Raw genomic sequence first — 27,330 nt, 5'->3', positions numbered from 1 at the left:
TAGTAAATAATTTTCAGAGTAACCTTTAGGAAAATTAAGGCACGATAAAATTATAGGCCTTGTTCAAGAAGAATACAGATTATTCCACCTCTAATAGCTTAAACTTCCCTCTTAAAAACAAGTCATGTGGCTCATAAACCATACAGATCTAATTATAATAACTTATCTGGAATCACACTCAGTGCCCTATACAAGGACACCATAATTAGAAATGCAAAGCCTACTGCTAGTTATTAAATATGAACAGATAAAATACTTTTGAGAAAGAAAATAAATACAATAAATAAGACTAAATACCAATAACAAATAACTAAATAACAGTAAATATGACTGTATACATATGTCTTAAAGTTTGTATACAGAATGTACTCAAACAACACGGAGTACATATTCAGTCATGTAGTCCTGCTCCAGTGAAAGACTTCATTGTAAACACACTACTAAAACAAAAGACTTCCCAAGCAAATAGGACAAACCGCTGACATAAGTGTGGTACTGACGTAGCTGTCTATTTGCCTTTAGTTGCTAGGATTCAGTGTGTCCATTTTCTCTAAGCTCTAAAACATGCAACTCTTTGATGTTATTATGAAGAGTCCATAGTTAAACAAAAAATTGGCAGAATGTTTAACATAAAAAAATATTTCAAATTCAAATCTCTAATTTCTTGAAAACACATTTTCCCTATGGTTAAAAAACAAATGTTAGTGAAATCTTAAATTTCTTTACCAAAAACAGCAATAAAAATCAATTTCAATAAATGAAATGAAAAGGGAAACCGCATACTTTCAAGTTACTATTGTAGAAATAAAATTCTGAATGTAGCTTTAAAGGAAAACTATCTCCTATCTGGTCAGAAACTTTTTGAACCTGTGTAATAAGAGCAGTGCATATTTTGCGTTGTTCAAAAAAAGGAAATTATGTGGTGATTTGAGTAAACTCCTAAATTACTCAATTAAGATCCATTTCACCTTCAGAATTATAATCTTAAGATTATATGCTAATCGATTAGACACTAATAAATAAAGTGAATTGTATGAAAGAAAAGACAACAAGAAATCTGTTTGTTAGGCAAATAAAACAGAAACAGTGGCAAATTTAGTACTATTTTCTGTAGCTCCATAACTATCATCCTATCTCAAATTACGGGTCACTGAGAAAGTTCCCCCAGGAACTTCCATCTGCTCTTGGTGCAGCACAGGTATGATGCATAAAATGGGCTTGAAATACCTTTAGTGGGCAGCAAAACCAAATTTCCAGGAAAACCTTCAGAATTGATTAATATTAAATGAACACAGTTCCATTGTTTCTCTAACAGCATTTAACAATATTGCTTCACATTCCCCACTGGCTTTCGAACTATTTAAATATTTTTCAACTTTTATATTCTTTGGGATACAACTTCCATTTCTATTTCAAGATTCAAATATTTCAAATCAATTCAGTATAACTTATAAATTTACTATAAATTTTTTATTTAAATAAAGATTTGAGAAGTCACAAATTAGTAATTTTTCAACCTACACAAAGTTTTATGTCGTCACTTCACTTGAAAAACAATTTGGCATCATTCAGCAAAACTGAAGCACAGACGTACCCTACCACCTAGCAAGTCCATCCAGGGTAAATACAGCAGAGGAAGATCATATACATGCACCAAATATATTTACAGAACTGAAATCATATAAAGTAAGCTTTCTGACCATAATAAAATTAGCAATTAGACTAGAAATCAATAACAAAAGGATAAAAGAAATACTCCAAACACTTAGAAATTAAACAACTTCTAAATAAGCTGTAATTCAAAGAGGAAGTTTAAAGGGAAATTAGAAAATAGTATGAACCAAATAAAAATTAAAATACAACATATCAAAATTTATGACATGCAGATAGAATAGTGCTTAGAGGGAAAGCTAAAACACTAAATGCTTATATTAGAAAAGAAATCTAAAATCAATAATCTAAGCTTCTACCTTAAACTATAATGAGAACAAAATAAGCCTATAAGCAAGCAGAAAAAAGGTAATGATGATAAGATCAGACATCAATGAAAAAAACAGAAAAGCAATAGAGAATATTAATGAATTGAATACATAGTTCAAAACTTTCCAAAGAGAAAAAAGGAATTTCTAGTCCCCAGTGATATCATTCGGAAATTCTACCAAACATTTAAAGAATAAACCAATTCTATATACTCTCTTCTGAAAACAGAAAAGGGAATACTTCCCAACTCAGTGGGAGCATCATTACCCTGATACCAAAACTAGACAAAAACAGTACCAAAAAAACTACAGACTTACATCCCTCATGAACATAGATACAAAAATCCTCAACAAAATAGTAACAAATCAAATCCAGCAATACACAAGAATAATAATACACCACAGCCAAGTGGTACTTATCCCTGCGATGCAAAAGCTGGTTCAATATTCAAAAAACAAGCAATGTAATCCATCATATTAATAGTATAAAGAAAAAAAGACATACTATATGACCATATCATTTGATGCAAAAATTTGATGACATTCAACTTTCAGCAAACTAAGAATAGAAAGGAACTTCTTTAACCTAATAAAGAGCATATATGAATTCACTTAATAGACATTTATTAAGTGCTATGTTAATAACAGTGCTATCTACAGCACTAAGGATAAGGAATGCAGAAGAGGGATAAGACATTGCCCTCATGCTTAAGGAACTCAGCTTCTCAGTAGGAAGGCAATCACGTAGGTAACTAAAGGTACTTTAACAGTAGTGTATATAAAACATTATAAATATTAAAAAGGACATTCTATCCAGGTGATCAAAGTGGGGTGGGGAGGGGGTGGTGAAGAAAGTTCGCTGAGATAGTCCAAGCCAGTCCCCTCTCACTCGGACAACTGCAACAGCCACCTATCTTTCTGCTTCCACTCTAGATACTCCCCACTAGTAGCCCATAAAAAAGCCAGAATAATATTTTTGAAGCATTAAATGATGTCATGAAATTGTCTCACTGCTTCCCATTAGAATGCAGTTAGAAAGAAGTGCAAGTGTCAACATGGTCTACAAGGCCCTATGTGATCCACACGCTTCTTACCTCGCCTACCACTCTCCACCCACCCATATTTCTTTCTAACCCCCAAGAATGCCAGGGTCTTTCCCACCACAGGGACCTTGCCTTTGCTAGTCCTTCTGTCTGGAATGTTCTCCCAGAGCCTACATGACCAGCTCCTTCCCAACATTTATGTGTCAGTTAAAACATCTCTTCAGAGAGGATTTTCCTGACCATCTTACCTAAAGCTCCACCTCCACCACCCTGACCCATTATTCTGTTTTACTTTCTTCATGCATCACAGTACTTAGAACTACCTGAAGTTATTTTACCGTGTTTTTATTTTCTATTTACCTGTGCTAGAATTTTGTTAAGGCTCCATTAGAGCAAAAACCTTATGTCTTGTTCACAGTACTAATCACAGTATCTAGAACAAAACCTGGCACATTTGTATATGCTCAATAAATATTGTTAAATAAAGATGACATTTAAGCTGGATTAAGGTGGTGAGGGCCGGGGGAGGGGGGGCAGGAGGGACTGACCTTCTCAAGAGGAATAAATAGAGAAGGAGAAAAGGAAATCAACATGGTTTATCCAGTGCTTCAATTTTCACAGACTCTGGAGAATAAAGTTACAGTTTAGTTTTGATGTGTTTTCATGATGCATGCATACACTTTCAAACATCCCCAGTCTTTTCTTGAACACTTCCCCTGGCATGCAAATCATTATGTCACGAGCTAATCAATTCTGATCCAAACAACTTTAAATGACCAAAAGATTTTCTCATATTAGCCAAAAAGCTGCCTATTTGTTATTTATACATATTAATCTCAGTTCTGTCCCCAGAAGTTCTCATGAAAACAGGAAGTTTAATCTCTATTTCATAAGGCAGGCTTTCAAATATTTGAAGACAACTACATCCTCCTAAATATAACTTAAAAATCAGGTAACATTTCTTGACAGTGCCTGCATACTTCATATGAACCACTCATTTAATCCTCACAACAACTCTATGGTAAAGTTATTATGACTATGCCTATTTTACTGATGAGAAAACTGAGGCCTGGATTAGGTAATTTGCCTAGGTCATCAAGCTGGAAAGTGAATTCTGATGCCAGAATACAAACACAGACAGTCCAACTCCAGAGCCTACATTCTTAACTGTAAGCCTCACTCTCTAAATGACTCCTGTTCTTTCTACTATTTGTACTCTGTCACCACGTGCAAAACACTCAGACAGCAATGCTAAAACTCAAAACTTGACCCAATATCTTCAAACTAATGATGAAGGCAACACTGATTCTCATGCATTTATAAAAGCCATGATATAATGCAAGATTTAATAATAAACAAGAGGAAAAGCAGTGTAAAAATTAACATGTCTCTGCAAATACTATCCATTTACTATTCTTCTTTGTCCAGCACACACTCCAAACTGAAATACTTTCCATTTTCTGAGCACACTTTTTATTTCACTACTCCTCCACCTCTGTTTACATGATTTTCTCTTTCTAATGAGCTATCTTTCCACTTCTGCAGAGAATGGTATCTACTGTGTTTTTAATTTTTATTTATTTACTTATGGCCATGTTGCGCATGTGGGATCTTAGTTCCCTGACCAGGGATCGAACCCACACCCCCAGCAGTAGAAGCTCAGAGTTAACCACTGAACCACCAGGGAAGTCCTCTACTGTGTCTTTAGAAAACCAGTTGTGCTGGGTATATTTCATTTGCCCCTCCAGAGCCATTCTCCACTTTTCTCCACTCTGCTCTGTGTTCCCAGAAGGCTATCCTGAATAGACTGTAATAACAGTCTCCTTTGCCCTGTCTTTTGGGTGAATTCAGCCAATGGAGACAGGAAGAGAGTGAGCCTAGAGTAATGTCACCTCTAGTCAGTAATCTCACTCTACCAGAAGCCAAAGCTTCTGTTCAAATGGACCTCTATACAGCTGCCCTCTGAGTTTTGACAATAACCTCCTAACTCTGCCCTTACTTGTCTGAGGGCTGTGATGGCTACCTATTGTTGCTCACCAGATACTTCATTATTCCATGTCAGTTTCTCTTAACCCTACCCACACTTTTATAAATCACCCACTACATTAAGTTCTCCCAAGTTTACCCATTTGACTGTATCATCTATTTTCTGCCAAGGACCTCACTGACACACCACTTCTCTTTTCCTATGCCTTCTCTGTATTTTGTTTATACCTCTTTTATGACACTTTTTTTTTCTTGTACTAGACTCCAAGTTTCTTGATGACAAGGTATGTTTTATTCATCTTTGAATCTCCCAAATCATTAATTTCTTGCCCATAGTAGGCACTGAAAGAATGTTTCAAGAATGGGAAAAAATTACATTAAAAAAATCAAAAGAACAATACTTCATGACATAAGAAAATGACCTAAAACTCAAATTTCAGTTTCTATAAAGATTCAAAAACAGACAAAACTAATCCATTAGGATAAAGGTCAGAATTGTGGACATTTCTAGATGTAGCTGTTAACTGGGAGAGAACATGAGGGAGGCAACTAGGGTGCTGAAAATGTTCCTTATTTTGATCTGAGTGGTAATTATATGGGTATATACACATGTAAAATTTTGTTCAGCTGTATACCTAACATTTGTTCACTTTATGGCATGTACAGTATATCTCACTAGAAATGAAAAGGAAAAACAAATCTATATTTGGCTGCTCGTGTTGAATCAATATGGCTAACACCTCATTTATCCAGAGATTCTTTATCAAAACAAGCAAAAAAGGTCTCTGCACAGTCAAAATAGATGTTACAAAGTCCATACACTTTATCCGTGAGAAACACTTTCTTTCCATCCTTACTTTTATGGCCAATTCCAATTAGCTTGGTTAACTAGTTTCCTGACCTACTGTTGATAATCAGTAACAAATCGGGAAGGTGGGGAAGATGTCTGTTAAAGACTGATAACTAAGAAATAACAGCTAACAATGAGAAGCAAGCAAAATATCTATTAATGAGCAGGTAAAAATTCAAGATACAAAAATGTCTGAGATCACTTCGTATACGGCAAGGCTTTATAAGGCACTTAGGGCATCATTGTATCATGGCACAGTAAGAGAAACAGTGTTTAAAATGACAGCCCTTACTTATCAGGGAAATAATGAACTATTTTCATCAAGATCTATCAGGAAGCAGAAACAGTTAAACATATGAGAAACAGTCATGGCAAAAATGCATTTAAACTAAAAAGGTATTACTTGTAACAAGATAAACCTTGGTTATCGGACATATATGTACTTAGTTTAAAATAATCGGGCTTCCCTGGTGGCGCAGTGGTTGAAAGTCCGCCTGCCGATGCAAGGGACACAGGTTCGTGCCCCGGTCCGGGAGGATCCCACATGCCGCAGAGCAGCTGGGCCTGTGAGCCATGGCCACTGAGCCTGCACGTCCGGAGCCTGTGCTCCGCAACGGGAGAGGCCACAACAGTGAGAGGTCCGCGTATAGCAAAAAAAAAATAAAAATAAAAAATCACATTTCTGGAGTTTGCTAAACAATTATGACTAATAATTTACTACCATCTTCCTCCTTGGTAAACTATAAAAATTAGCAGATTTGTATTAAGAAAGTGAAGTTCTCCCTAAAAAAATTTTTAAAGTGCTTCTAAACACTGAAAGTGTTCATTCTATCAACACTGGTTAACTGAGAACCATTCAAACACCTAGGAATTTTTAACCAAATCTTAAGCATTTTTTTGTAAGGCATATCTGAAAAAGTAACATCAAAGTTGTTTTCAGCACTACTGAACCACTACAATGTCACCTCAAATAATCACTGTATGCCACCTCTTTTTGCAAAAGAGGCAATTCCAGCCCACAAGGTCCTACATTAGTCTCCATTCTCCCAGCTTTGAATATTCTTCTAAAACTTCACCTACAAACTCTGTCATTCACTTAAAGCAATCTTCTCCTGTTAGAGAAGATTGCTTCTGGGTTCTGTGATTTCAAGAACATATTCTTGGGCTTCCCTGGTGGCGCAGTGGTTGAGAATCTGCTTGCCAATGCAGGGGACACAGGTTCGAGCCCTGGTCTGGGAAGATCCCACATGCCACGGAGCAACTGGGCCCGTGAGCCACAACTACTGAGCCTGCACGTCTGGAGCCTGTGCTCTGCAACAAGAGAGGCCGCAATAGTGAGAGGCCCACGCACCGCGATGAAGAGTGGACCCCGCTTGCCACAACTAGAGAACGCCCTCGCACAGAAACGAAGACCCAACACAGCCAAAAAAGTTTTTTAATTAATTTTTAAAAAAAGAACGTATTCTTTAGGTATCCCACTCACGTTATTTTCAACGATGGAATTATGAGTAGTATGTAGCAACTAGAAAAGAATGCCATGTTAAGTGGTAAAAAGAACAGTACTTAATGCAATAATTCAATTCAATAAACTATTTGCTATATCCAAGCACGGGAGATACATAAACAAATGAGAAACTATCCCTGTATTTAAAGAACACAAAATAAACACAAATATATTGAATGTTAAAGAGTAGATGCACACTGAGAAGGCAGTGACTCAATTTTGTTGAGAGGGAAAGAATGAAAAAAGGTAGAACCTAACCTCAGTTTTAAAATTAAGTATATTCTATGCAACTATGTAAAAATCTACAGTAGCTAAAACCAGGCCAGGCAAAATTTAAAATACCTGTTGCATTAAAGTTGTTAGGATTACAAATGGCTTTTCCTATTTTCATGTTGAAAGGCAATGCCTTTTCCTCAATCCTACAGTTTCCACAAGTTGGAATTTTCCCTAAATTTCTGGACTCTCTCTATCCCCTCACTATTCTCTTAGAAGGGGAATAGTAACTTAACATGATTGGTAAGTTTAGCCTAAAGAATTACATAAGCATAACTCTACCTGTTGCTTTTTGCTCTAGGGAGCCTACCTACTAGCTAGAAGTTCTCCAGTGCTCCTCCATGGATGGGCCCTCCTAGCAAGTAGGGAGGATGTTCCTGGCCCTGTCCTTTCTATGACCACGTATGTCTATTTAACTCTGGGCTTCATGATTAGAAAGCAAACTGCCTGCATATATAAGCCATGTCCTGCAACATGAGTTTTATCAGGAATAAAGGTGGTATTCTGATCTCTCACCTGTCACTCTTTTCTCAGTTTGTTCAGAATTTGGGGAAGGAATGTGGGTTTTATTGAGCCCCTCAGACAACTACAAAATTACACTAATGCTTTCTCATTTAAAATAAAATCTTCACTTTTATCTTATACTGAACACCTGGGTATAATATCCATACATGATTCTTCTTTACAGCCCTCACAGTTCCTAGCACAACATTAGTCTTAGCAAAGTTTGCTGAAGGAATGAATTTTCAGATAGTAAAGTTAATTCTCTATGGTGCTTAATTTACAACAAAAGAAAACTATAAAATAATAAATATTGGTGTTTACTAATGTATACGTAGGTATTTTCCCCCTAAGGAAAAATATATCCCCATATATTTGTAAAAATTCACATCCATAATTATTTTTGTCTGCTTTAAACCATTACCAGTTACATAGTGAAAGATCTTCAGGGCACTTTATCTAAAAGGTGGAACGAAGTGTTAAATTGAAGAAGCAGTAAAGCTCGGTGCCTCATAATGGCTGGAGGGTTGGAGGAGTCACTTTTTTTTTTTTTTTTTTTTCCTCCCTGTACGTGGGCCTCTCACTGTTGTGGCCTCTCCCATTGCGGAGCACAGGCTCCGGACGCGCAGGCTCAGCAGCCATGGCTCAAGGGCGCAGCCGCTCCACGGCATGTGGGACCTTCCCAGACCGGGGCACGAACCCGTGTCCCCTGCATCGGCAGGCGGACTCTCAACCACTGCGCCACCAGGGAAGCCCAGGAGTCACTTTTTTAGACACCGTTTCTCTTCCTTCTGTTCCCTCATCTCTTGTTTCCCTCTTATCAGCCCTGGGGTGGGGCTGCATAACTGTCAACATGCTTAGCAGACAGTGAACTATGAAGCAAGAATTATGAGTGAGAGCATTTGTTTGAAGTTCCAGTGTACCTCCAACCCCAAAGTGACAAGCTGGAACAAAAGTTTAAGGGACAGAAAGTTATGGTTGCAGTAGTTGACAAACTCTTCGTCTGCTGGACCAAAGGTTCTTAACCTTTAACTCTGAAACTTCAAAAGATAAGAAGCCCCAATTACCCCTTTTAATCACTTTTGAAGTTGCTTTTTTTTTAATCATTTCTGTTGCTTTTCCTTTATTCTTTTTTTTGAATTTTATTATATTTATTTTATATACAACAGGTTTTTTTTTTGATGTGGACCATTTTTAAAGTCTTTATTGAATTTGTTACAATATTGTTTCTGTTTTTTATGTTTTGGGGTTTTTTTTTTTTGGCCACGAGGCATGTGGGATCTTAGCTCCCCAACCAGGAATCGAACCAGCACCCTGCATTGGAAGGCAAAGTCTTAACCACTGGACCACCAGGGAAGTCCCCTTAATCGCTTTTAAACTCATCACTTGCATCTTTTCTTTGTTGTCCTAATACTGAACAATCCGCTGGAAGAATTTCCCCCATATTATCCCTTATGCAAAGGCTTTTTACTCAATACAGGTTGCAAAAGGAGTTTCAGGACAATAAAAAGGGATTGCTTGAAAGATCTAAATTTCAGTTAACCTTACCACTGATTTTTTTTTTTGGTTGTTGTGGGGTTTTTTGATAAATTTGTTTATTTTATTTTTGGCTGCGTTGGGTCTTCACTGCTGCTCGCAGTCTTTCACTAGTTGCAGCGAGTGGGGGCTACTCTTAGTTGCAGTGCGCGGGCTTCTCTTTGTTTTGGTGCACGGGCTCTAGGTACGCGGGCCTCAGTAGTTGTGGCTCGCGGGCTCTAGAGCGCAGGCTCAGTAGCTGTGGCGCATGGGCTTAGTTGCTCCGCAGCATATGGGATCTTCCTGGACCAGGGCTCGAACCCATGTCCCCTGCATTGGCAGCAGGATTCTTAACCACTGTGCCACCAGGGAAGCCCACCATTAATTTTAGAGTAATTTGGCATGAAGTACCAAGCAATTCAAGAATGAATATTTTAACTATAATAACAGCACCAATATTGCATGGCAACCTTACCAGGTGCCAGACACCGTTTCAAGAACTTTACAGGTTATTAACTCATTTAATCCTCACATCAGTGAGACAGATGCTATTTTACCCCCAGTTTACACCTGGGGAAGCTGAGGTACAGAGAAGTTAAACAACTTGCCTAATATCCTGTAAGTGGCGGAGATGCCATTGAAACTCTGAAGCAGTCTGGCTTCATCATTGTGCAACACAGCTTACTGTTAACGAGAATACCAAAGACAGTAGGGAATTGAGACCCATCTCCACCTAGAGTTCTTTCCTTTTCTCAAGGTCAGCATGGAACTATCAAGAGTAAATACAGTATTAGATAACCATTGTCAACTCCAAAATATACTATGAGAAATACAAAATAGAAATGTTTGATCATTGTTACCAGGGAGGTTACATCCCATTTAGAGATAGCAAGTATACACATGAGAAAACATGCATTAATCAATAAAACCAAGCTCTTTGTCATTTCTCCCAAACCAGGTCCTTTCCCCATACTGCCTATGTTGGCTAACGATACCACTAACCTTTCAGACACTCAGACCTGAAATATCTTCAGACCTCTCTTCATATGAAAATATTTATACCTCTCTGTCTCTCCACTCCTAGTATTCTCACTATAGACAGAAGATTCTCACATCATCTCACTATTCTAATTTTTCCTTCCAAGGTAAATGCTATTTTTTTTCTAGTTTTAATTCTAGCTTGTTCTCCCCTCACAAATTAGGCACTGTTAGTAATGTTTCAGAACATCAAGGCTACTTAATTTTACCTATATATTTACTATCATTCCTTCTTTTTTTTTTTTTTTTTTTTTTTTTTGCGGTATGCGGGCCTCTCACTGTTGTGGCCTCCCCCGTTGCGGAGCACAGGCTCCGGACGCGCAGGCCCAGCGGCCATGGCTCACGGGCCCAGCCGCTCCGCGGCATATGGGATCCTCCCAGACCGGGGCACGAACCCGTATCCCCTGCATCGGCAGGCGGACTCTCAACCACTGCGCCACCAGGGAGGCCCCCTATCATTCCTTCTTGATTTAAGTTCTTCCTTCTGCCTAAAGTATGCATACTTTGCTGGTAAAAAACTCTCAGTTTTTGCTGGTCTGAAATGGTTTTAATATGTTCTCTTTCTAGAAAGTTTTGCTGGACATTGGTTTCTACTTTGACAGTTATTTTCCCTCAGCACATGACAAATGAGTCAACTGTTTTCTGGCTTCCATTCTTCCTATTAATAAGTCACCTTTCAGTGTAACTGCTGTTCATTTTTTTGGTAGGTAACTTCTTTTTTCTCTCTGGCTTCTTTTAGAACTTCTCGTGTGTGTGTGTGTGTGTGTGTGTGTGTGTGTGTGTTCTGAATTTTGCAATGATGGAATCTAAGGGTGGATTTCTTTTTCTTTAATCTGCTTGGGATTCAGTGGGCTTTCTGGATATCAGTTGGTATTTTTCATCAGTTCTGTAAAGTTCTATTTTATAACCATTATCTCCTCAAATATTGCCTGTTTTCCCTTTTATTATTTCCTTTTGGAACTTCAGTTAAATTCATGTTAAACTTTTTTCTTTATTCTCCAACTTTTTCGATCCCTCTTTCTTAACTTCCATCTTTTTCTCCCTGCAAAACATTACGGACAATTTCTTTGGATCTACATTCTGTATCACAGATTCTGTCTCTCAACTGCTATTTAATATGTGCATCAGGTTTTAAATCTGTGGTTATTTTTTCATCTTTAGAAGTTCTATTTTTCAAATCTGCATGATTATTCTTTTAATTCTCTGTTCCCCAACCATTTTCCCAAGCTTCTATTTTGTTTTTTAAGCATATTAAACATATTTTTTATATCTGATAAATAATAGCTCCAAGCTCTGAAGTCTTTGTGGGTTTCTTTTGCTGTGTACTTTTTTCTGCAGCTTCTCATTCATAGTGTCTTGTTTCTGCACAAGTTTTGTGGATTTTTGACTATGCACTGCTCAATATCCTTGGAATTTTATCTGTGGGAATCATTTGAGGCCTTAGAGAATTTGAATTTACCTCTATCAGTCACCTGGGACCACTTTACATTTTCACTTGAAGTCCACCTATGTAGCATTAATTTAGATAAAAAACTAAATGAGTACTCTATGATTCCAATTATATGACATTCTGGAAAACGCAAAAGTATGGAGAAAGTAAAAAGATCAGTGGTTGCCAAGGGTGGGGATGAGGTAAGGGATGAATATGCAGAGCACAAAGGATTTTTAGGGCAGTGAATACTTTGTATTTATTTTCCATAATGATGGATACATGTCATTATACATTTATCTAAACCCATAAAATGCACAAGATCAAGAGTGAAACATAACGTAAACTATGGACTTTGGGTGATTAGGATGTAGGTTCATCAGTCTTAACAAATGTAACAGTCGGGGGGGCGGGTGATGCTGATAATGGAAGAGGCTATGGCCATGTCGGGGGCAAAGTGTATATGGAGAATCTGTACCTTCCTCTCAATTTTGCTATGAAGTTTAAACTGTTCTAAAAAATTAAGTCTTATTTTTAAAAAAATTTGACTAAATGAGGACCTAAAGATTCCACACACAAAAAATATTAGAATAGACAAATTCAGGTAAGCTGCAGGATACAAAAACAACACATATAAATCAGTTGCATTTTCAAACACTAACAATGAAATATTAAAAAACGATACTAAGAAACAATCCCATTTACAATAGCATCAAAAAGAATACTTAGGAATAAACTTAACCAAAGAGGTGAAAGATGTGTACACTGAAAACTACAAAACACTGTTGAAAGAAATTAAAACACAAATAAATAGAAAGACCTGCCATGTTAATGAATTGTAAGACTTACTATTGCTAAGATGTAAATACTACTCAAGGCAATCTATGGATTCAATGTAATTCCTATTAGAATTCCAAAGATGACTCTGCTAAGTGAAACAAGTCAGTCACAAAAGATAAATACAAATGATTCCACTTGTATGAAGTATCTAAAGTAGTCAAATTCATAGAAACAGAATGTAGAATGGCAGTTACCAGGTGCTGGGAGGAGGGGGAATGGAGAGAGTTATTGTTTAATGGGTATGGAGTTTTAGTTTGGGAAGATAAAAAAAGTTCTAGAGTTAGATGGTGGTGATGGTTGCACAACAATATGAATGTACTTAATGCCACTAAACTGTACAGTTAAAAATGGCCAAAATGGTCAATTTTATGTTATTTATATTTTACCAAAATTTAAAACAAACAAACAAAAACTCTATGAGGGCTCTCCTGTGGTTATACATTCCCAGGGAAGACTTATTTTCTCTCTTCCCTAACTCCCTGTGCCAAGGTCAAGACACGCATCCCATCTCCATGGTCACATTTATTTCTCACTTAACCTTACACGGGAATAGTAGCACTATGGGGTCTCTGCTTTATGCAGTTTTTCTATTAGATTTCCGACTCTGGACAGACCCTAGGTTTTATCTCTTGAGCCTAGCCATACCTAACAGAAGCAAATGTTCATGGTCTCTGAGGATGGTCAGAAACCTTCAAATGAAAGCTGGTTTTAATGTCTGCTTACCTCTCGGGATTCCTACTGAAGGGGAGCAGAATGTGCTACCCCAGAATATGTCACTCCGACATATAGCTTATTTTGAATTAAAGTTTACTTGAGAAACAGCGGTGAAGAATACTCTGACCCTCCTTTGTTCCCCCCCTCCCCAAAAGCAGGAGATAAATCTCCCATGTGAAAGGTACCCATCCCAGTACCAGGAGGGTGGAAGGCATCCTTACCATCAGAGATAGGGAATTTAGGGCCAAGAATGCTTGGCCCTAACAAACCTTGTTACTTCTTCACCAATTCACTACCTCAAGCCCAGACTCCTTTGTCTCGCCAGTTCTTCACAAATTTATTGTTTCTTTGTCTTAAAGTTATAAAAGATTCCTGCTTTGGTTACTTCTTGGAGTCTCACTTTTTTATGGGGCTCCCATATACAAAATTAAATTTGTTTTTCCCCTGTAAATTTGTCTTAAATCAATTTAATTACTAGCCCAAACAAAGACCCTAGAAGGGAAGAAGGGAACATTTTTTTCTCCCCCACACTACTTTCACTTCTTTTTTGGGGGATCTGAAATTTTTCTTACTCAGTGATTCCTTTCAAAAGATACATTCTAAAATGCTTAAACCTGTAGTTTAGTTGTTTCCATTGGGAGAGTTCTTAGGGGCTTGTTATACACTGAAAATGGCATTTAGCATATTATGGTATTTTCTGTGTGCTAGCTGAGTGATGTGGAGCTAGTCAATTCACCTTTCTACCTTAGTTTCCAGCTGCACAACAGGATTTCAATACTTATTTCACAGAGCTGTTGAGACTAGCACATAGTGAGTACTTGGTAAATATATCTTATAATAATCCCTTTTTTCTAATCCTGGGTTACATTTCTTTATTGCTTATATTATTTTTACCACTGATACTGACATTTCTGATAGAAAATTTAAGCATCTTTTTTGGTTGTTAGTACTGACTGGGGACTGAAGGTAAACAGTTTGCCTGATTGGACTCAGTATATTTTCTGTGACTTTATAGTCTCTCAGTTGATAAGAAGTATTCTTATTCCAAACATATTTACAGTAAGGTGGAGATTATGTTGGAATAACTTTGAAAAATTCTTTCTAAGGTCATAGAAGTAAAAATTTTTAATTAATTTTTTATACATTTTATATCAGTAAGAAACTATTTTTGAAGATTAAAGCTCAATTGTTATATACTTTCTGAAGGTTTTCTGACTCTCCTCCTGGAGAGAGTTAGCTGTTCCTTGCCTAAAGCTCCCATGTACCTTATGTATACCTCTGCTATATCACTTACCACACTGAATTGTAATTATTTATTTATATTTTTTTATCTCAATTAGAGTGTGATCTCCTTGCAATACAGACCCTGTGACTGTCGTCTTAGTATCTCTCTAGGGGCTGGCACATATAAATGGCAATTTGTAAATATATATTAACGCTGATCAAATTTTTCATTACATTCTTACACTGACTCTTTAAACATATGACATGTGCTCTCTCTCATGCATCCTTTTTCTGTCCCTCTGATAAGTAATTCCATCCAATTTGTAAAGTTCTCCTCTCCATACACTTACCCACAAACTGTGGGTGAGGGGGTTGAAAAAAACACCAGGAAAGTGAGATTTTTTAATACTCTGTCCAGTTACTGACGGGTCAATAAGATAAAAAGTCTATAAGGACACAGAAGGTATGAAAAGGACATTTTACACCTTTTATCTACCAGACAGCTAACAAAACTGATGTATTTTTTCAAGCAAACAGAACACTTATGAAAACTGATCATATGTTAGGCCACATTCTTTGCCCAAAGGCACTGAAGTCAGAAATCAACAACAATAACTGGAAAACCTGCATATGATTAGAATTTTTTTTTCTAAACAACTGTCAGTCAAAAGGGAAATCAAAATGAAAATTAGAAAATTCTTCAGACTGCACAGTAACCATACTATACATCCAAACTTGTGACATTCAACTAAAGCAACATTTAGAGAGAAATGTATAATCTTAAACGCATATGCTGGAAAAGCTCAAAGTTAATGGGCTTAGCATCTCAATTACAAAGTTAAAAAAAGGAACAAGAGAGAACTCCCTGGCAGTCCAGTGGTTAGGACTCTGAGCTCTCACTGCCAAGCACCAGGGTTCAATCCTTGGTCAGGGAACTAAGAACTAAGATTCCCACAAGCCATGTGGCATGGCCAAAAAAAAAAAAATAGGGAACAAGAAAATAAACTCAAAAAAAAAAAAAAGAAGAAAATAAACTCAAAGAAAGAAAAAAAGAAATAATAAAAGAGCTGATATAAATAAAATAGGAAACAAGTACCAACTTATGGTTACCAAGGGGGAAGGGCGGAAAAATTGGGAAATTGGGATTGATATATACACACTACTATATATAAAATAGATAACTAATAAGAACCTACTGTATAGCACAGGGAACTCTACTCAACACTCTGTAATGACCTATATGGGAAAAGAATCTAAAAAAGAGTGGATATATGTATATGTATAACTGATTCACTTTGCTGTACAGCAGAAATTAACACAACATTGTAATTCAACTATACTCCAATAAAAATTAACATATAAAAAAAAAAAGAAAACAAGTACCAATCCAAAAAGCTGGTTTTTTGAAGAGATTAAAAAACAAATAAACTGGGACTTCCCTGGTGGTCCAGTGGTTAAGACTCCACGTTTCCAATGCAGGGGGCGCTGGTTCCATCCCTGATCAGGGAACTAAGATCCCAAATGCCACGTGGCGTGACCAGAAAAACCCAAAAAACAAAAAAACAAACTTCTAGCCAGGTTGATTAAGAAGCAAAGAAAAATGATACAAATGATGGTAGGAATGAAAAAGAAGACAAAAATGCAGATGCTGAACAAATTAAATAGATAATAAAAAAGATATTACAGATAATAAAAAGATATTACAAAGAAAATAAATTTGAAAAGTTATACTAAATAAATTTATAGAAAAATGCAACTTAAAATTTTCAATCAAAATCAAATTCTCCTCTAAATTGTTCAAAAGATTTAATGCAATGGCAATCAAAATCCCAATATGAATTTCTGTAGAACTTGACAAACTTATTCTAAAATTTATATTAAAGAGCAAAGGTCCAAAAATAACTGACAAACTCTTGAAGAAAAACAGTAAGATGAGGAGACTTACTGTATATTGTCTCATTATAAAGCTATTATAATTACAACAGTGTAGCATTAACACAGGGCACATAAACTTATCAGTGAAGCATGACAGAGAAGCCAGATACAGATTCACACACACCCTGAAATTTCACATTTGACAGAGGCAGCACTGCTGATAAACGGAGAATAAACTTTTCAGTGAATTGTGCTGACATAACTGGATATACATACGGGTAAAAAATGAGATTCAATCTCTGTATCACATTATACATGGAAATCAATTCTAGGTGGATAAAAACCATTTGAAAGGCAAAACTTTAAAACTCTGAAAAGATAATATAAGAGTTTATTTTATGACTTCCAATAGGGAAGAGTTTTATAAACAAGACATGGAGAGTCTCACACCATTAAAGGAAAAGATTGGTAAATTTGATAATATTAAAATTAAGAATCTCAGTTATCAAAAGACACTACGAAAACTGGAAGAAGATATTTGCAACCCAAATAACCAATAAAGGATTAATGTCCAAAATATATAAAGAACTCATGAACCAAGAAAAAACCACTGAATTTTTAATTTTACTTTTGATGTGGACCATTTTTAAAGTCTTTATTGAATTTGTTACAATATTGCTTCTGTTTAATGTCTTTGGTTTTTTGGCCATGAGTTATGTGGATCTTAGTTCCCCAACCAGGGATGGAGCCTGCACCCCCTGCATTGGAAGTATTAACCACTGGACCGCCAGGGAAGTCCCCAAACCACTGAATTTTTGTTTGTTTGTTTGTTTTGCGGTACGCGGGCCTCTCACTGTTGCGGCCTCTCCCTTGCGGAGCACAGGCTCCAGACGCGAAGGCTCCACGGCATGTGGGATCTTCCCGGACCGGGGCACAAACCCGTGTCCCCTGCACCGGCAGGTGGACTCTCAACCACTGCGCCACCAGGGAATGCCTATCTTTTGCCTTTTATAAATTCAGTGGTGGGCTTCCCACGTGCCGTGGAGCGGCTGGGCCCGTGAGCCATGGCCGCTGAGCCTGAGCGTCCGGAGCCTGTGCTCCGCAACGGGAGAGGCCACAACAGTGAGAGGTCCGCGTACCGCAAAAAAAAAAAAAGGCAAAAGACATGAACAGGTAATCCCTGAATAAGAAATGCAATCCATAAACATAAACAATATTCAGCCTCATTAGTAATTAGAAAACTGCAAATTAAAATCACAAAGAAATACATTTCACACTCACTGGACTAACAAAAATTAAAGTTATTAAATAGGAATCATTGGTTCAAGGGCATTCTTATTCACTGGTAGCAGAATATAAATTGTGCAACCATTCTGGAAAACAACTCAACTTCCCAGAGTGTCTCAGTTTTCTACTGCTACTTCTATGGGTTAAAGTGTGTCCCTCAAAAAAAGATATATTGAAGTCCTAACCCTCAATACCTTAGAATGTGACTTCGTTTGGAAATTAGGTCTTTACAAAGGTAATTAGATTAAAATGAGGTGATTAGGGTGGGCACTAGTCCAATATGACTGGGGTATTTATAAAAAGGGTAAATTGAGACACAAAGACAGGCACAGAGAGAAGACTATATGAAGAGACATGGAGAGAGTGCCATGTGAAGATGAAGGCAGAGATGGGATGACACATCTAAAAGGCAAAAAATGCCAAAGATTGCCAGCAAACCACCAGAAGCTAGGAGACAGGCATGGAACAGATTCCCCCTCAGAGTCCTCAGAAGGAACCAACCCTGCGGACAGTCTGATCCGGACTTGTAGACTCCAGCACTGTGAGACAATAAATTTCTGCTGTTTAAGCCACCCAATTTGTAGTACTTTGTCACAGCAACCCATGTCAACTGTTATAGCAGTTAATGCAAACTGATACATTCCTGTAACAAATTACCACAAACTCAGTCACATAAAACAACACACATTTAACATCTTACAGTTCTGTGGGTCCGAAGTCTGACAAAGGTCTCACTGAGCTAAAATCAAGGTATTGGAAGGGCTTTGTTACTTTCAAGGACTATAAGGAAAAATGCATTTCCTTGTCTTTTCCAGCTTCTAGAGGCTGCCTGCTTTCATTGGCTCCTGGACTTCTCCCATTGTGAAAGCCAAAGGTGGACTGAGTCTTCCTCACATTATATTACTCTAATCCTACTTCCATTATCACTTCTCCTTCTCTGATCTCTTCTGTCTCCCTCTTCCACTTTTTAAAGACCCTGTGACACTGGGTCTACTTAGATAATCCTGGATACCTGGATAATCTCCCCATCTCAAGGTCCTTAACTTAATCCCACCTGCAAAGTCTCTTTTGCCAGGCAGGGTAACATACCCACAAATTCCAGGAATTAGAACATGGACATCTTTACAGTAACATTATTCTGCCTATCATACACAGTAAAGTTGAATATGAGCATACCTTGCAGCTCAGCAATTCTACTCCTAGATGTGTGCATGCCCCTATAGGAGACATTTACAAAAAATTTCACAGCAGCATTGTGCTTAATAGCAAAAAACTGAAAACCACCCACAGGTCCATGAACAGTGGAATGGATAAATTTTATTATGTTCATACAATGAAACACTATAGAGCATTGAAAAAAAATGAACCACATTTATCCACATCAACATGAATGAATCTCAAACGTCAAGAAAAAAAAAAGTTACAGGGCTTCCCTGGTGGCGCAGTGGTTGAGAATCTGCCTGCTAATGCAGGGGACACGGGTTCGAGCCCTGGTCTGGGAGGATCCCATATGCCGCGGAGCAACTAGGCCCGTGAGCCACAACTACTGAGCCTGCGCGTCTGAAGCCTGTGCTCCGCAACAAGAGAGGCCGCGATAGTGAGAGGCCCGCGCACCGCGATGAAGAGTGGCCCCCGCTTGCCACAACTAGAGAAAGCCCTCGCACAGAAACGAAGACCCAACGCAGCATAAATAAATAAATAAATAAATAAACTCCTACCCCCAACATCTTAAAAAAAAAAAAAGTTACAGAAGAATTCATACAGCATGATTCTATTTACTTAAAGTTCAAAAGCAGACAATACTGACAACATATTATTTAGATTACTTAGTAATATGTTCAGGGGAGTTATAACGATAAGCAAGGGAATGAACAGCCAAAAAAAAAAAAAAAGATAGATGTGTTGTCTCTGGGGCAGAGAGAAGGGGATGCAAAAGAGGTTATACAAAGGAAATGAGTGGTATGTACTTGACATTTTTCTTTTTTTGTTTTATTTTCTTCCTTAAATCATATAAAATATACATATGTACAGTCTTTTATATATGGCATTTCTCATTAACAAATTTAAATGCCAACTAAATAAATTTAAAATATACTGAAAGCAAGTTGTACGAAATGTAAGGAAGCAGTCAAACAATGTACTCTATCGATGGAGGAGGGAAAAGTCTATAAAGATAAGATAACATTCCAGGTCAATCAATACTGGAGAAAAAGTTCTAGGTTGTAGAAGAAAAAGTGGGAAACACACTCCTCTTCCCCAAGTTCTAAGAACAGGTTTCCAACAATCTCTTACATAAACATTAATCAGTTTGTAAATAATAAGGTGAACAATTATAAACTATTATAATAAACTTAATAATAAAAATATAATAAAATAAATATTATAAATATATAATTAAACAAATAAATATAAAAAATAATTATAATTATTATAAACTATAATTATAATTGTTTATACACAACTATATACAGTTATAAACTGTCAGGAACTACCCACAGACAGAACCCAGCTCTTCTAAAGTTTTGCTTGGCTAACACGGTTGTTCAGTTTGTTTTATTTAAACTGAAAGCCCTTAGGCAAAGTAGGCAACAGTTCACTTCCATTCTTCCTTACCTCCCCTCCTTCCCCAACGTATAACATAAATAGGCTATGTGGCTGGCCTCTTAAGGCACCTGAGTTTCAGACCAGACAAGTCACCCTGAAATAATTATATCAGGTACCAAGTTTATCTTCAAGGTCATCATGAACTATGTGATTTCAAGAGTACCTCCTACCTCTCACTTCCCCTCTCTCCCACCACCACCCTCAACCGCTTTTACTCAGGGACATTGTTTATCACATAATTAGAGATAGCTGGCAAATTAAGAACAGCTTTGGAAAACTATGACTACAGGTGCATATGCTCTTAACGGAAAGTACAGGTGACTAGGAGTCAAGACCTAGGTTCTAGTCCCTGTATCCCAAAACCTCGTGGCATAACCTAGAGACAATATTCTTCTCTCTCTGGAGTTGAATTTTTTTCCTTTCTATAAAATGAGCAGATTTCAATTAGATAAACTCCAAATCTCTTCTATTTCTTCTATATCTATACAAACATATTTATGTTGAAATAAACTTTTTCAGCAAGTATAGATTCTTCCTGCTTTGGGTGGGGTATAAGAAGGCAGGAGAATGCGCTAGGGAAACAGGCTGACTTGGTAACTGAAAGGGAAGAAGGAAAGAGAATCAGAGAAGTGCCTGCCACTGAGGAGGATTTAAAAATCAGAGGACAATGAAAACAAACATCACTAAACTATACTAAAGCCAAAGTTTTACTTATGGTTGGCCCTATTTACCTTCCACTCACTGTGGGAAAACAAACTATGGAGATGTTACTATTTCATGTGGTATAATGAAAATATTCTATCACACATCACATCACTGCTTGACACGATTTGTCAACTTTTATTTTTAAACCCGGCCAACTCTGCTAGGATGGAGTTTTGTTCTCAGCTTATACATTAGTCTGAGTATCACTGTAGTGTCTAAACACTTCTTAATCTTATATGTTTCTTAAAGGAGATTTCAAACAGTGTGAATGGTAAAATCAAAAGAAAAAAGTCTACACGTCAGTAACAGTAAGCAGTCCTCAAATAGCTAGAGCGGTGGATGGATGTGGGGAGGTGTTCCATAACTCCTAACGGCTTTCAAAAACAACAAAATAAGGCTAAGAGCAGGTTATTAAGACTTTGCAAGCAAGGGTCAAGGGCATGAACTTTATTTTGTGGACAATGAAAAGCCGTAAGAGATTTTTAAAACAGAGCGAGTGATTTGATCAAATCTGTGTTTTTGAAAGATAACTCTGATGGCAAGGGTACATACAATATTTACAAAATAAAGCATAAAAATATTACGTAGGCTGATGTTTCACTACAAAATATTAACATGAAATTAGAATAAAACACTCACTAAATTTCACAAATTCCACAGTATTCTTTAAAAAATTCATGGTGGGTTATGCCTTGCAGATTCCTTAGGGGAATAAATAATCACTTAAACTTTAAAATCTTTTTTAAAAGGCTTCATACTACATGCGTATCCTTTTTTAAACAAAATTAACACTTTAAATAATATTTATGGGCTTTAAGGCCACAGAATTTTTAAATATTTACCTAACCATTTAGAAAGCACTCAGCATTTTAGGTATAGAAAAATATCTCACACACAGACTTATGCCTTTCAAAACCTTATATTTACCTAGCCTATCACACACGAAATGATCTGGTGGACAGCCTAAATTTGCATTGTAGAATGTATAATTAAAATGACATAGAAATGTAGCTTGTTAAATTCAGGCCAAAGCATCTTATGTAGATGTAAAAAAAAATTTTTTTTTACTTCCTATTAGTCTCAGCTGATTCTTCACAAATATACTACAAACTTAGTGCTTCTTTCCATTAACCCACCAAGGTAGAACACAGTCAGCAGTAACTAACCTTTAAACCTAATTGTGAAAAAATCATATGTTTTACAAACATATGCCACTATTTTTCAATACAGTATCTAACATAACATCCCAAATGTTAAAAATTACTTTGAATCTACTCTCACACAATTAAAAACATTTATATTAATATGAGTTTTCAATTGTTTTTCAAAGATGTTAATAAAAACGTTTAAATTCTTAAGGAAATGAAAGCGTAATAATTTTATCAATCCACAAATGAAAGTCCACATATACGTGTTAAAAGTTCTTTCTCTTCAAATAATACAGAATTTTTGTTCAAACTTTCCAATGATCACACCTTGGAAAATATAGGCTAGCAATATCAACATTAAACATTTAAGTAAAACTTTGAGATCTATTAACTTTGAAGTTTTAGTCATACATTTATTTAAAGCTTACAGAAAGTGTAAACTAACTAAAACAAATGAATTCTAGAATTGGAAAGTGGTATAGAATTCACCTACTGGATCCCCTGATTTGACAGGATACTCAGACTCAGAAAGGCTCACCAACTTTTCCAATATGACGGCAGGGCTAAGACTTTAGCCTTGAACCTCTATGAATCCAGGAGACTCTCCCCAATATCAGCTTCTACCCAAAACCGTTTGTCTCCCTTCACTTTCTGAAACAAGAGAGTGCCTTTACAATTAACACATACAAAGTTTAGCACTTTGAAAATTAGAAAATCTCTCGATCTTTTACTTCCATAAAAGTATTGGTTTCCACTTAATTTCTTTCACATAACATACCTCCAAACAAAACCACAGATCCACTGTTAAACTTCAGGAAAAAGCATAAGTAAAAATTTTTATTACAGTCTCTGCCAAGCTAAAAATATCTAGTAGTTTCTAGTACTGCTGAAAGAGTAGTATGTTATGACACTGAACATTAACCATGTATAAACCCTTGAACTATCAGCATATATTTAAGACCCCCTCCACCAAGAAAATGTTCCTATTCATAGTGGAATGTGAATAAGGGTTTTCTGCACTAATAAAATATGCCCTTTTTAAAAGCACAAATTTTAAAAGCACAATATTTTCCTCTAATACAAATAATAATGCTACCTAGCATAACAATGCCGCACCCAGTTAACGGTTGAAAAAAGGTTGCTGTGACGGAAAGAGCACCAGACCAGGATCAAGTAGACCAGGAATTTTCAATTTATAAGATAACACCCATAATTCACTAGGCCAACATATTGCAATTAAGTTACGTTAAACTGTAACGCTGCTAAGCTCAGGAAAATTGTTTACAAATGTGATGAAACTGTGCTAAAACACTTTCCTGGTGTTAAAAAATACAATATATTTGCAAATAGTCAAATGTCAAACGCTATTCCAGTCTATGAAAATAGCTGATATGACTCTGCTCTACAGTGAATCTTCTCCTGACAATTTTTCTCTTGATACACATTATTCTGAGCATTGTCTACTATCACTGGCAGTAAACTGAGAAAACAAAAGCCATGATATTTTTTGAACAATTTTTTTCAAGCATTTGGCCAAATAACTACAGACCACAAAGCAGCCTCTGAAAACACTTTTCAGGGAGCAAGGTGTTGTCTCTTTGAGCACTACGGATAGTGTAATAGCTTGTAGACTATATTGAAGAGCAAAGAGCATCAGATGTAGTAAGAATAAGAAACTCCTGTTTCAAATATATTGGGTCCCTGGTGTAAAGCATATCACTAATCAAAAAGATTGAAAACCAATAGTATAGACTCCTACTCTACTTAAGGAAAACCTCTACATTCATCCTTTTAGTTGCTTAGAAGACATCATTGAAAACTGAAAAATCTAGGTTCAAATCCCAGCACTGCCACTTACTAGATGTGTGAAGTTGGGTAATCTCTATAAGCCTCAATTTGCTCATCTCTAACTTGAGGTTAATGTCACCTACCACACAGAGTCCTTGTGAGGGTTTAAGACAATATAAGTATTTCGCACTTAGTAAATCCTCTGTGAACAGTAGCTATACTTGGTGAGTTTCTTAGTGATGTAGAACAGGTAAGATTTCCCTAGGCTATACAAAAATAGAAACTCTTTCCCTAATGATGATTTCCATTCCTTTAAAACACAAAAGCATATAAACCTACAGGAAAAGAAACTGTACAAATGCTTTTGGCATATTTCCAAACATTACTAAGTTTAAAGGTTAAATTGTTACAACATTCTCCTAATTATGCAACAAACACACAGGACCATGAGTTAGTCTGTAAAAGATTATATTAGCCTACACTGCTGAAATTTAGGGTGGAGGGTGGGGGAGAAATCTCTTATAATTATCCCCAACAGTCTTTTCATCTAAATTAACAAGTCTCTGTTCCAAAACTCATCACTGTTTTCTCTTTTTATTATGAGATCTCAGATTTGTCCTCTCAATTATCAAGAATAATGAAACCACACTGATTAAAATTCATATATATTTTTTTTCCCACTCATTCTAATGGCTGTACGCTATCTTTGGGGAGACATCACCATTATAACAGCAACAGATAAATGTCACCAAAAAGCTACACATCAGACTATGCCAAAGTGGGAGTAGTCAATCTATTATACTTCAAATAATTCACTTCATTCTTCTGTGAACGCATCTACTACATTAACAAACTCTTTAAAAAGTGCAATATGCTTAGTCTGCTATTTCATTTCTATTCAAAGATAAATGGCACTTATGCATTTTTTAAAGCTTCCTGTATTTTAGGAATTCTTTTCAGAATAAAAATTGTCTTTTTTTCACCATGGAAGTAAACATGCTTTCAAACACGCTAATTCAACTCGGGAACTGAAGCGATAAAACCGCCCTCCCTTCCTTACCAAACTTTGCTTTCTGGTAACATACCTGTTCTCTCGAAATGCAAGGCAATGAAGGTCTCCTGAACATTTTGCAACTGCCATAGTAACTGGCTGAATTTTCTCCGAACGACACGCAGCTGGACCTCCTCCGGGGTCTGATCACAGGCACTTTTTCCTCCGCGGTACTGGACAACCGAGGATGATGGGGAGCTTCCCTGATTTGGAAGAAGTGATCCAGCCCCAGGGCCAGCAGGCAGCCGACGCCCCCCACCAGGCAGGACAGCAGCGGCCGGAGGGCTGGAGGCAGCGCCCCGAGGCTGGTGAAGGACACCCACCAGACGAAGCCGGAGAAGAGCAGCACCAGGATGCTGTGCCGGAGCCTCCCCGGCTGCGCGAGCGTCAGCAAGCCCACGCAGCTCAGCACCAAGAACAGCCTGCCGGCCACCGCCGGGGGCGTGTGCGGGGCCCGGGCCCCGGCGTCTCCGTCCCCCCAAGACCAAGACCCCCACTGCCCCACCAAGAAGTCCCCCAGGTAACAGCAGGCGGGCAGCGCCAGCAGCCACCAGGAGCCGCCACCGCTCCGGCCCGGCCCGGGGTCCCGCTTGGTCCGGGTCAGGAAGCAGGTGAGGAAGAAGAAGGCACAGGCGATGCTGAAGAGGGGGCTGAGGCTGTGCGAACAGACGCTCAGCAGGGTCCGCAGCCGGGCGGCCCCGACAGCCCAGCTCTCGGGCCCCGAGCCGAGCAGCAGGGCGAGGACAAAGGCGGCCAGGGCGCCCAACGAGAGGCGCGCCCGGGAGAAGGGAGAGCCGCGCCGCGGCTGCTGGGGGGAGGCCGGCGGCGGCGGCAGCAACAGCTCCACGTTGCAGAAGCGGCAGAGGTGGAAGAAGAAGCCGCGCGGGGGGTCCTGCCGCAGGGGGCTCACGCAGCCCTTCACGTAGCCGTTCCTCAGACTCTCGAGGGGCGAGCCGGCCCCGTCCGGCGGCTGCGGGTACCGCATGGCTTTGGCGTCTCGCTCGTCCCTCCTCATGGCCGGGACGCGGGGTGGCCGCAGGGGCTCGGCACGCCCCGCTCGGACCGCAGCGGCAGCTCGCGCTCCTTCCCGCCTGGCCCCCGCGCTCGAGGAGCCCCCCGACTCGGCAGCGCGTCAGGGCTGCGCCCGCCGCCGTGGCCCAGGGTCCCCGCCGCGCGGGCGGAGGAGCGGCGGGGTCCGCGACATGCTGGCTGAGGAGAGGGGCGGAAGGGGCTTCTGCCTGGGACCGCTGCGGCAGGACCCCCTCCTTTTCCCTCAGGCACTTCTCGGGACTGGAGCCTCGGTGTCGCCTCCCAGCTCCCGCGGGCTGCAACAGTTACCTCACGGCTTTAGCCTAGTCCGTTGGGCGCGCGATCTGCTGGCGGGCGCTCCTCCCCCCGCGGCTGCCCGGGCCGGGCGCGCGCCCCGCCCGCCGCCAGCCGCCCGCGCGCGCCCGCGCCCCGGCCAGTCCCGCCGCCACCCGCTCCGCGGTTCGCACTGCCGGCCGCCAGCCAGCCGGGAAGCGAGCTGGGGACCCCAGCCGACTAAGCGTCCCCAGACTGGGGAGAGCGCGGCCGGCCGCCCGAAGACTTGCCCAGGCTGGGAGAGACGGGAGGGGACCTTTTCGGATGGAAGGGGCAAGCCCGCCATCCTGGGACCCCAGGCGCGCAGGTTCCCTTTGGGGTAAGTCACGGACCCCAGGCAGGCTCACCACCGGGGCGTAGGGAAAGAGGATGTTTACGGTTCCCAAGGGGAGTGTCTAGTAGAAAAACCGAGTTGGGGGTGGGGGGAGGCGGCGGGTCCTGCCTCTACCCTCATCCCAGTTTAGTGTGGACCCTTGGACTGTCCGAGCCGAGCTGTGACCTGGTAAAGGGCCAGCCACCACCAAGGTCATGGGGAAGAAACCTTGATCACTGTGGCTAGGTCTGACCTCAACAGCAACGTGGATTCTTGGGCCACGCAGCAGGCCCTTGCAGTG

The 27,330-nt window shown here is 39.0% G+C and overlaps 1 protein-coding gene across 2 annotated transcripts in view; it reads right to left on the bottom strand.

Moving 5' to 3' along the window:
• Positions 1-26,466, bottom strand: part of PDE3B (phosphodiesterase 3B) — a 170,288-nt gene extending 143,822 nt beyond the window's left edge. For both annotated transcript variants that reach the window (XM_082628663.1, XM_082628664.1), the window contains exon 1: positions 25,389-26,466. In XM_082628663.1, coding sequence (XP_082484789.1) covers positions 25,389-26,369 — 981 coding nt within the window. In that variant the 5' untranslated portion in view covers positions 26,370-26,466. The remainder of the gene's footprint in view (positions 1-25,388) is intronic.
• Between the last annotated feature and the right edge of the window lie 864 nt (positions 26,467-27,330).

The sequence above is a fragment of the Mesoplodon mirus genome (assembly GCF_964341445.2).
Source record: "Mesoplodon mirus genome assembly, chromosome: 7".
In the NCBI taxonomy this organism is placed as follows: Eukaryota; Metazoa; Chordata; class Mammalia; order Artiodactyla; family Ziphiidae; genus Mesoplodon; species Mesoplodon mirus.
Note: the sequence above shows the minus strand (reverse complement) of the source record. Positions and strands in the feature narration are given on the sequence as shown.